The 11,960-nt window shown below is 54.9% G+C and overlaps 1 protein-coding gene across 2 annotated transcripts; it reads left to right on the forward strand.

The window, feature by feature from the left end:
* Positions 1 to 1,809: 1,809 nt before the first annotated feature.
* Positions 1,810 to 11,738, forward strand: LOC119096278 (troponin C, isoallergen Bla g 6.0101; the record flags this gene model as incomplete). 2 transcript variants are annotated; one of them, XM_037219105.1, is given in 6 exon segments in its annotated part: positions 1,810 to 1,873; positions 6,286 to 6,313; positions 8,162 to 8,302; positions 9,798 to 9,914; positions 11,243 to 11,374; positions 11,676 to 11,738. In XM_037219105.1, coding segments are annotated over 6 exon segments (450 nt in total). In that variant the 5' UTR covers positions 1,810 to 1,867.
* Between the last annotated feature and the right edge of the window lie 222 nt (positions 11,739 to 11,960).

Below are 11,960 nucleotides of genomic sequence, written 5' to 3' on the forward strand. Positions count from 1 at the left end.
ACGAAATCAAGCACTTGTCACATCCCGACGTCTAGCTTGGTACCAGCGTTCACCGAGCGCCCTACAACTAAAACACGCCTACTTCAATTGTCCGTTATAATTGGGGCCTTCTCTCTGCCAGAACGAGAACCTCTTTCCACTCACGGCTGCTCGTAATTATAACGACCTCTATTTAATCTGGAGAATGCTCTCCTTACTGCGCAAGTTCATTTTCATCAGGAGTACGAACGCGTGTCGCCTGCCACACCACGGACCGCAGTCACACGTTATATCTAGTACACGAGGGGACATTTTCCCGGTGCTACGGAGGCCTCCTGGTGTATCTTGGCTTGCCAGCGAACAAGTCTTATCTTTTGGGGGGCTTCCTCTCATGTGTACGCAAACAAGCCTTTGAGAACATGTCGCCGTTAGTCGGAACTGGTGCCGGAACGTGTGATAAGCTGACAAGAGAGTTCAGAGTGGCAAGAGTTAAATATTCACATTCAGCAGAAATGAGCGCCCCCTTCGATTTTGCTCAAACGTGGCACACAGCTAGTCAAGTGCTCCCCAACCAACAAGATGAGCGAACTCCCCTTTCATTCAGAAGTTTGACCTCCAGGGGTCACCAAAGGTTGGAATCAAATCAGGCAGCCGTTTCGTCGTTTTCTATGTCATTCGATCTGTCTGCAGGAAAAGTCCGAAAGCGTACAATTCAGTTAAGTGAGTAGCATTAACAGTGCACTGCCGCCAACCTAAATGGGAACAATCTGGAAATCTGGAAATCGTCTCGGCCGCTCTTGCACCACATCGCCATAACGGCACACCTGGCGAGTAATGATGTCATGTACAGAAGCGATCCCGTGGCAAGGTTCCTCCGATGCTTCGAAGTGTTCGGTTTGAAGTGGCCCAACCAGAAAGCTGGTGACCTCCAGGGGTCACGATATGCCACATCGATGTTGGGCATTGGCCAGGAGATCTTTAATACCAGCAAACCTTTGACGTTTGTTGCATTGAAATGCGTCTAAGGCGCTTTAAGTGCTGCTCTGATGACACACCAGCAGGAAGGTCACAACAGGTCATGTCAGCTCCTGCCAGAGGTCGACACAAACCGCATGCCAACGGAAAGTTCTAATTAGCCCGATATTCTCGACACGCCCTATTGTGAACGGACGTTTGAAAAATAATGGGACACATTTTCTCATCACGGGCATATTTGTGGAGTGGGTGAAGAGGGTAGGCGTGTGAGCGTATAAGGCGATGTCAGAGCGCTATTTGTACAACAATGGACCTTCAGTCCCAACGAGCTACCCCCAATGCTCCTTAAACAGCTCGTCTCTGTTTCTGGGCTTTTATATTCCACCCATTATCTGCTCGTTTAGAAAATGTTTTATGGTGTCGGTGGCCGGTGCTTCAGGCTGAAGTGACTACCAGCGCAGATCCTGCCACTGACCCGCCGACCACTGACACTGGCTCGTCACCGGCAACACCCGTGACCAGCTGACCCCGCCAGTGACACCAGGCGTGGTCAGCTGGCTCTCCGTGAACTGCAGCACGCGTGATCAGCTGGCTCATCACCGCCAACGCCCGTGTTCAGCTGGATCACCGCCGACGACACCAGGCGTGGTCAGGTGACCCATCACCGCCAACACCCGTAACCAGCTGGATCACCGCCAATGACACCCGGCGTGGTCAGCTGGCTCTACGTCGACTGCAGCACGCGTGATCAGCTGGCTCGTCACCTCCAGCACCCTTGACTAGCTGGCTCGCCGCCGATGACAACAGGCGTGGTCAGCTGGCTCGCCGCTGTCACCAGTGCGTGCCGTCGGCCGGCGGCGCTCAGTGGGTGGCGAGGCGCGATCCTGCCCAGTTGGACCTCGACCCAGCAGCCATGACGGTGAGTGGGCTCACCCGCCGGCGGGGGGAGACAGACCGCTATGTGGGCGGCCGTCGCCGGCGGCTGCCACGGGGGGGGGGGGGGGCAGACCGTCCCCTGCGAGCTAGCCATCGACGATGACCGTTGGCAGTGCTGGGGCGCGAGGACAACAAAGTCGTTGAACGTCCGTATGATGAGGCTCAGTATCAAAGGTGAGAGAAGGCAACACTGAAAGGCGATGTCTACATCGGCCGCCTGGTGTTGCCACGCACCTCCGCGTCTCCGTGGTTCCCGCTCGGTGACCAGCATCAGCAGACGCGATGCTTGTCCCGTTCGCTGTTGACGCTGATCTAACTCGAAATATTTTTGCCAGCCTTCAGCAAAACAAAGACCGTCGTTGGGATTCGCGCGTGGGCGGCCGGCCCGCGGTCCCGTCTCCGCGTTCTGCACGGCGTCGGCCGTCTGAGTACGGGGAAGGGTCAGCGACGCCCCTGACCTCGAGCCGAACACAGAGCCCAGCGGGGATCTTCCCCGGGGCGTGCGGACTCGTTGGGACTCCCGCACTGTGCTCTCCTGGACCCCGTGAAGCCCTTCCAGAGCGGTTTTTTGGTACGGCGGCTGGTGGAGCCACCAAGATGGGCAGCTCTTCCGCAGCCGTCCACCTCGGTACGGAGCGGTGTGGCCGTTCCCGGCAGGTCACCTCGCCCTTCGACGCCTCTGCCACTGCAGCTGAGGATCCCCTCGCCCTTCGGCGCCACTGCCACTGCAGCTGAGGATCCCCTCGCCCTTCGGCGCCACTGCCACTGCAGCTGAGGATCCCCTCGCCCTTCGACGCCGCTGCCACTGCAGCTGAGGATCCCCTCGCCCTTCGGCGCCACTGCCACTGCAGCTGAGGATCCCCTCGCCCTTCGGCGCCGCTGCCACTGCAGCTGAGGATCCCCTCGCCCTTCGGCGCCGCTGCCACTGCAGCTGAGGATCCCCTCGCCCTTCGGCGCCACTGCCACTGCAGCTGGGGATCCCCTCGCGCTTCGGCGCCTCTGCCACTGCAGCTGAGGATCCCCTCGCGCTTCGGCGCCTCTGCCACTGCAGCTGAGGATCCCCTCGCGCTTCGGCGCCTCTGCCACTGCAGCTGAGGATCCCCTCGCGCTTCGGCGCCGCTGCCACTGCAGCTGAGGATCCCCTCGCCCTTCGACGCCGCTGCCACTGCAGCTGAGGATCCCCTCGCCCTTCGGCGCCGCTGCCACAGCAGCTGAGGGTTCTGATTCGCAGGAGTCGGATAGATTTGGATAGATTTGGGTCATGCGGACCCTCAAATCCTAAACAACTACGATTCTAACTCTGGAAATAAGAATGCAATATTACAGATCACAGCGAGTCATACAAGTCATCATGTAAATATGCAATAAAATGTGTGAAATGCTGCTTGGGTTCACATATCCCGAAAATGAAATAACCACAATGCGTAAATGTGAGTTTTGCGTCGGAGTGGTCGGCTGTCCGTTTTCATTTCATTGTGGTTGTCTGATATTTCGATGCAAAAATTGAATGTATTTGAGTCTCGAATCCGGATTCACGTACCCTAGGACTTGGGCTCCAAAATGCTGCGAGTCCTCATCTCTAGCTGCGACCCATCCCAGTCGTGTACCGCTTCCGCGACCAGCCCCCCGCCGCGCCATTGCGGCTACATAATTGGCGCGAGTGGCACGGCGGGGCGCGCCACCCGGGAGAGGTGGGGGTCGGAGGTCACGGGGAGCGGCCGGCCGCGTGCCGCGACAACTGCCAGCAACGGAACAACTGCGGGGAGGGCGGGGCGGCGGAGCAGCGGGCCGAGCCGAGCCACTGCAGCCGCGGGCAGGCCGGGTCGCCGCCGGCCGGCCCGGCGCAGGGGCGCCAGCCGGGCTTTAGGCGCGCGCCCAGCGGCCACCGACCGGCCAGTGAACCCACACCCTTTTTATGTTCCGTTGGCGTGACCTCTAACCGGGAGATGTCCGGCGCTCCACCCGGCGGCCTCTGTGGCCTCCAGGAAGGCTTCCTACGGCCGCCCTTCAAGTGAGAGCGATTCGTGTGCTCGAGGTCGATACGCTGGCGTCACTGTGCGTGTGTGCGTGTCTGCGTGTGTCAGCTCAACTGCTTGCCTCAGCTGTCACTCACTGCATCTGCCTCCATTTGGGAATCGTGGTCTATCTTGCACTGTCCTGGTCTGGCCGGACACGACGCGACCTGACAGGGCCCGATTCGACGCGACCTGACAGGGCCCGATTCGACGCGACCTGACAGGGCCCGATTCGACGCGATCTGACAGGGCCCGATTCGACGCGACCTGACAGGGCCCGATTCGACGCGACCTGACAGGGCCCGATTCGACGCGACCTGACAGGGCCCGATTCGACGCGACCTGACTCGCCCGAGGCGGTCCGACGGAAGATGTGGCTCGACACCTGACTGGCGTGACTCGAGCTGGGAGGACCTGACTCGAGTGCAGCAGGTCTGACAGAGCAGCCAGACTTGACCCCCGTGCCCCGGCCCGGCTGGATCGGCTCTACTCGCCATGTCTCGTCTTGACTCGGCTGGATCTGACCGGTCCGTGCAGGCCGAGGCCCGACCAGAACAGACCAGACCTGCTGGGGCGTGACTTGACTGACCTGATGAGGCGTGGCTCGACTGACCTGCTGGGGCGTGATTAGACTGGCCTGGCCACTCCTGACCCGCAGGCCGAGGCGCGAACAGAATAGACCACACCTGCTGGGGCGTGACTCGACTGGCATGGCCACTCCTGACCCGCAGGCCGAGGCCCGACCAGAACAGACCAGACCTGCTGGGACGTGGCTCGACTGGCCTGCTGGGGCGTGACTCGACTGGCCTGGCCACTCCTGACCCGCAGGCCGAGGCCCGAACAGGTCAGACCAGACCTGTTGGGACGTGGCTCGACTGGCCTGCTGGGGCGTGACTCGAGTGACCTGCTGGGGCGTGACTCGACTGGCCTGGCCACTCCTGACCTGCGGGCTGAGACCTGACCAGAACAGACCAGACCTGCTGGGACGTGGCCCGACTGATCTGGCCTCTCCTGACCTGCTCCAGGGCTGGACCGAGCGGAACCAGATCTGTTCCAGCAGGGCTGAACTCGGCCCTGACTATTCCAGAGCATCCTCATTCAGCCGCGGCTAGCCAGCTGAAGGCGGCTGCAGCTATGGAAAGGATGCATAGCACACTCCGCGTATGCCCTTAAAAGTGGTGACTCGTTGGAATCAGATCAGAACTGTTTGGTGATGTCACACAGTCATAGCGTTCTGGTAACAAGACTATTTTTGTCATACTTGTCATCTTGAGCGTAATGGAGAAGTAAGGTACATTGCCTCCTTTTTGCTCTAGTTGACATACTCTACGCAAGTGTGCTCCTGTTTCCCACACCACCGTGAAACTGTCACCATCAATGTCACAGTTTGACGGCTGACACTCCGGAATAAGACCGCATCATCTCACGATTACCGTGCTCCGTCAAACACATCGGCTCTTCCGCCGTTCCAGCCCGCTGTATGTAAACCGTGCGGCGGTTAGTTGTGACGTTATTGGACGTGACACGCCGACGTTATGGCCGTCACGGCGCAACTCATGGCCAGCTGGGAGTGTGTGCGATGCAGGGCGTGACATTACGTTATTGCAAATGCAGGCGAGCACTTAGCGGCGCATCCCATGCGTTGCCGAGAGCTTGAGATGACACCAGCCCAATCTCCAAGCCGGGATGTTTGGGGCTGTAAAGAACGGTTTGTGATTCACCCACGGCACCGCCTTGCAGCGGCACGACAGCGGTGTTCGCGTGTTTGATTGTACAACACCGATATGAAGCCAAAATATCTACCAAAATAGCCAAAATAGTGTGATGATCTTGGTCGTTCCATTTCCACAACGGGGCTTATCAGTGCGCTACATCGCGCTGCGATATCGCACTCGTGATTTCACGATTCCTGTGGAATGGCGCGCCTTTTTCGGTTGGGTACTACGCAAATGCGTTGCAAGACCCGTTTGCATCTGCGGACCTGGCGAGGCTTGCGCCATTTTAGTTTGGGGACATCTAACTTCGTTTGTAACTTGATGGTTTACATCATGCCCCCGCTGTTAAGCAATAGACTGACGCCTACGCTAGTGTAGGGATAAATGGCGCGTATCTACATTGGTCGTCTGACAGACGGCCCCAACGACAAAGCATTCCCTGACATCCAGCAGAGATTGCGAACTTCCTCGTACCAGAAAACGCTGTCACTGTTTCAGACATTCTAAGCCTACGGTATTGTTCTGAGAGCATTGTGTGAGCTGGGAGGGAGTTTGCTGGTAGAACTGGTGCGAACTTCTTCAGTTGGCACCACGTGACTGCCTTCTGAGGCCGGGACGATCGTATTCTCGAATACGTAGCTGACGCTTACGCTTCCTTGCCACAGGAGGTGATAGGCAAAGAGCAGCTGGAAAGTAAGGCGCCCCTGCACATGGTGGAAAGAGCCGAGACATGCCTGGCGTTGGTACACCGTGTTTGGCCAGTAGCGTAGCGATGATGTGAAATCACCACGTATACAGGACGATGTAAGGGCGCTAGAATAGACACCACACAGAGTGCTGCTCACCAGACAAATAGCACCTCGGTTAAACACCCCGACTAAGACACGCAGTGCCGGACATGCAGTCTCCAGGCTAGACATCAGCTGGGAGACACTGTATTAGACACACCGCGCCCCATCCTTGCATCAGGTGAGGTTGTTCATACACCCGGTGCGGTCCAAGCAGATACTCACGCGATGTGCCTCGGGAATGGGGGTGGGGCACTCTTCATTAGTTTCGTATTACAGCGTGCTTACTAATCATTAGCGTGAGGCCGATAGAAATGTGCAGATGTGATTTCCAACTCGAACTGAGCTGGCTTTTGGAGTTCGCTAACATTTTTGGAAAGTGGCACCCGTGGTCTGACCACTGCTCAAAGTTATCCCTTGCTTCCCCTCGCTCCTCGCTGTCTCCTGCGGCTTGTGTTGTTTGAGACCGTGAGCTAAATGTTAGGATGCTGGTCTGTCTCCACCGTGCGTCGAGAGCGAGGCCTAGCCGGGCGGCACTTTTGTATGGCATTTTACAACAGTGCGGCTGGCTTCCTTGATTTACATCACGCAATGTATTATTATTTTAAACGGACTAGGTGGGAAAACAGTGTTTCATGTTTATAACGTGCTGCAGCGCGGGCTTGCGTCATTACGTCTATATATACACATGACGTCATTACGTCTATATATACACGGTGTGACGCATTCTTAGGTGTGATTAACTGAGTGTAATCTTATCGTAGGTGCAGTACAGCACATACATATCTTTGTTCTTTTAGGTTCTTTTGTCGGATTGTTTTTGCCTGCTCATCATCACCATTATGAGCGAAAGGTTGATGAACTTTACCCATTCCGTTTGTAGCAGGTGGTGTTTCGTAATTGCATTCAGCTATTAGTTTGTCAATGGCTGACCCGAAGCACATGGCTGTACAGCGTGTGCTGGCCGACGCTGGTGCATTTGTACCATTCACTGCGCTAGTGCCGCTGCTGACCGAGTGGCTGTCCGCACGGTCGCATGCTTAAACTGGCGTCCGTTTCGCAAAATGGCACATCTGCGTTAATGACGGCTATATTAAGACGCGCAAATTAAAAACCAATCGGCTGACGATTAGGGGGTCATTCAACCTCAATAATGTACAGTACATTACATTATTTTAGTCTCCTGTCTTGTTGCCACGGCGCGGGAGAGACGAACAGCGAGACATAACTTTACAAATCTGTTGCGAGAATGGTGTAAACTCCCAGATCAGATGTAGGCTTGTTCAAGTGCTTTGTTCAGAGCCTCTTCGATCAGGATGATCATTTCGAAAATGCTCACTTTTTTAGCCCAGGTTATTTCCAAAGGTGGTACAAGTCGGCGGACGGAACTAAAACATATTTGCAGGTGCTGGACACCAAGTACTTAGTCGATATTTCACTTAATATTTCGCCTCATATTAATGTGTGGCCGTGTCTATCATTAAGCTTGTTGTCTATAGCTCCGCTGACATGATCCTGTAACATGCCATACATAAAGTCGCCTACAGAGAGAGCTCTTCGCGGATTGGATGCATCTGGATATCTGAGATGAATCCATGGGCTGGTCTAAACTGGTCAGGAAGTTTCCCAAAATTATTCGGTTGGAGAGCTGCGATTGTGGGGTCTGACTGGATTCACAAACTGCGAGCCAGCTTGATCGGGTTGTGTTCGTCACGCTCGTTCACCTCTTACATCAGCACCTCACACCCGGCAGTGCTTAAGAAGGCGTTCTCCATGTTTGACCAGAAGAAGACGGGCTCCATCGAGGTCAGCAAGGTGGCCGCCATCCTCAACACCATGGGCCAGCAGTTCGACGACGACGAGCTGAAGACGCTGTGCGAGAGCAAGGCCAAAGGTAGCGCCCGGCGCTGAACAGCGCAGGCGGGGTCAGGCCGTGCAGTAGGGCAGAGCAGCTGTAGGCAGGGGTTATCACCGGCGCATTCGACGCGGGCTTCGCACGGCACAACGCGTCGGTTGGAGCGTCACAGCCAGCGCTGGCTGGCAGAGCTTGCGGCTCACTTGTTTACTGGCGAGTGCGGGGAGCGCTGCGATCGCCCCGGGCCGGCCCCGTTTCCAATGGTGGCGGCGACCCGAGCTCATTGGCCCGTGATTGGGCCGTCACGAGTCGGAGTCTGCGGCGATGACGGACGGGCCGAGAATCGGAGCCTGACGCGAGGTCGCCGCCGATCGTCGCGGGCCGCTCGCGAGTCGTCACATCGCACCACAGTGTCGGGCCGTCGTCCGGCGCCACCGCGCTGCCGTCACGGACACCGTCGGCTCGTGCTGCTCCACTTCGAGGCGGCGGGGCGCGGGCCACGTCTCGAAGTGGATCGCCGCGGGCGAGACGCGCGCCGCCGCCTCGAGACGGGCAGCCGGCTCGTCTACTGTTGGGCAGGGCTAGCCTGCACCAGCCTGCAGGCTTTGACATACCTACGCCCCTCACACTCAAGGCATGCCTGTATCAAGGGACATTTGAAGCGTGGAAAAGATATGTATGATGGGTGCCCTTAGCACTGGACGTGTAGTCGTCGGCGTCGCTGAGCCATTTGAGCTGGCACTAAGATTACCTGGTAACGTAATATCGTGGGTTTATAAGCTTTAGTGAAACGTTAGAGGCAATTTCTAAACAACTATGCTTTCCCTGACTGTATCTTCCACTGTTTTTTGCTTTTGGCGATTTCAGAAGTACCGAATATGTCATCCCGGACTGTACAATTTCTCTGTTTTGCCGTTACCCATTTTTCGGAAACCATATAGAAAAAAATTCCGCGATGCCAACAACAATTATGTAGACGACTCTTACCGCACGAGAGAAGTGTGAACTCAGCTTCAGTTTTTCAGTTTTCCAGTCTTTGTCAGTTTTCTGCAGAAACTTGCAGCAACAAAATTGCAAGTTGCCAGGTTTCACAACTGTCTATACAGCGCAAAATGTTGTAAGATTTTCAGGGCTGACCTCAAAGGATCTTCGGATATGTTGGCGTCGATAACAAGCTATTACGTCATGATATCTGGGATATCTTGTAGTTGAGCTTGATGTCATCGGGTTGCTCGAGACTCGTGTTACTCAACGTATGCGTGTATAGGCTGCTCGAGATGGACAACCTGCCCACAACAATTCATGAATGCTGAATCATTTAAGTACATACCCGTGGATGATCCCCCTTAACACTTAAATCGTGGGATGGCTTTCGTAATCGCTTATGTGCGTGGTCCGGCTGCGCCTGCCATCCAACCGTCCGTCGTCCTTGCTCGTGCATTAAATGGCAGCGCACAGCGACGAGGGTCGTCGCTGTGCGTGCCGGCAGAAGAAAACTGGACATCGACAGCTGTGTTACTGTGCGTGCCCGCAGAAGGGAAGCTGGACTTCGACAGCTTTGTCAGCGTGGCATCAAACTTCCTAGAGGAGGAGGATGACGAAGCGATGCAGCAAGAGTTGAAGGAAGCGTTCCGTCTGTACGACAAGGAAGGTTCGCATGATCTGGGCTTTCTGTCTTTTCTAGTCTCTGTATCTTTTGATGCCTTTTCTGGCATTCGGTTAAGTAGATCGGCTGTGACCTCTTGCCGCCTTTGCCGACCTACTCTTCCACATTATGTCCCATGCTCATGAGGAGGCCGATTCATGTCCAGTCGGGTAAGCCCAAAGGAAATGTTCCGCATTTTAAGATATTGAGGTAAGCATCAGATATGATGAAATAAACTCAGTTGTAACCATTGGCATGCTTTTAAGTCAAGGCCTAATGCGGACAACAAAATTGCACTACTTGGTAAATTAGCTCTTCGTTACGTCGTCGTTTCATTACGTCATGGAACATTTCTATGACGTCAGAGTCGCTGTTAGACTGGGCGTGTCAGAATCGCTTCTGTAGCCGTCGGGCTGACTCACTTGTAATACTTCAGCCTGCCGTGGTGCGCGTGCTGGCGCATGTGGTGGAGGATGATGGCCACTCGTAGCCACTAATGCCATGAATTACGCTGACGTACGCCAGACACGAATAATTCGACGGTCATATTTGTTCTTGGTCTTGAGCACAATGCCCATGAGGTGGCGGTATCTGTGTGACGTTTGTGTGGCGTCAGGAATGTCTGGGCGACATTAACGTAGTCTGCCCATGTTCGTGAGCGTCAACCTGTGAAACAAGGAGCTTAAGCCTGAAGGATTATGCTCCACATTTGAAGATATTAAAGCAAGCACCAGATGTGATGAAATAAGCTCACTTATAACTACCGGTTCAGTTTTCAGTGGACAAGGCTGCTCTAGAAAACACCACCCTCTGTTTTGTAAATATGCTCCTCAATACGTCATGGTTTGATTACGTCATCGTACCTCGCACAACATTAATTGAGAGCCAATGGGCTGCCGGTATATCTGGACATTGTGTTCACGAACGTTAGATGTAAGCGACTCGACAACTACATACTTCTGAGCTCCGATAACCGTATGGCCAATGGAATGGCAGGATTTGAATAACATTTCACGTTATTATGACGTCATGAATGCCTGGGTGACCTTGATATAGTCTCCCCAAATAGTATGCTCATCTTCGCGGACGTCTAGCTCAGAAACTAGATGGATTTATGTCTGAAGAAGGCTTAAGGCTGTGAACTGCACCGAATGATCTTGAATATGTCAATTTCAGTTTGCAAACGGGAACACTCCTTTTAACAACGGCATGACTATGAACTACACTGAGTAATTTTCAAAACCCCGTGCGAATGCGGAGCGCTCCCTTTAAGCGTTATCACGAGGCGGCGATGGCGCGGCTTGATACGACGCGCCGCTCTGCTGACCCTCCAGGGAACGGCTACATCACGACCCAGGTGCTGAAGGAGATCTTGAAGGCGCTGGATGACAAGCTGACCCCCGACGACCTGGACTGCATCGTGGAGGAGGTGGACACGGACGGCTCGGGCACGCTCGACTTCGATGGTACAGTACTACTGGTTACTAGAGCAAAATGATGGATAGTAATGGATGGTAAAGACTGGCTGGTACCATTGATCTCCATCGTTCGAGGCGTAACAGAACGCCATTGTACAGAAACCTTTCTACATGGGTAACCACCGGTCGAGTTTTGCCGTATCCGGCATTAGCCGAGAGCTGGCGCTGGCCATTTCATCTCGCAGTCATAATGTTTTGCATCTCTTGCAGTGAAGCCGTATATCGTGGAGCTGTTTGGGACTTGGTGCCGCGAAGATGATGGTCGTGATGTTGCTTGGCATGTTTGCAGAGTTTATGGAGATGATGACGGGCTAGCTGAGGCCACGGCAGCTTGTGTCAACACTGCGCTCCGGTAAGTCCGAATACTGGACGGAAACTCGTCGCCTCGTATTCACGTAAAACACACTGCATTAGTTTGTCGCATTTTAACCAGATGAAGACCACCTCCACTGCAATACCGCGTATGTGTCGGGAATCCGCTGCGCGCAGCTCTGTGTGGCCAGATCTGTGGCCAGATCTGCCTTCGCGCAGCTTCACTCCCGGAGCAATGCGGCCTCACTAGCGATCCCGCAGC

The sequence above is a fragment of the Pollicipes pollicipes genome, unplaced genomic scaffold (genome assembly GCF_011947565.3).
Source record: "Pollicipes pollicipes isolate AB1234 unplaced genomic scaffold, Ppol_2.1 Scaffold_4295;HRSCAF=5057_pilon_pilon_pilon, whole genome shotgun sequence".
Classification (NCBI taxonomy): Eukaryota; Metazoa; Arthropoda; class Thecostraca; order Pollicipedomorpha; family Pollicipedidae; genus Pollicipes; species Pollicipes pollicipes.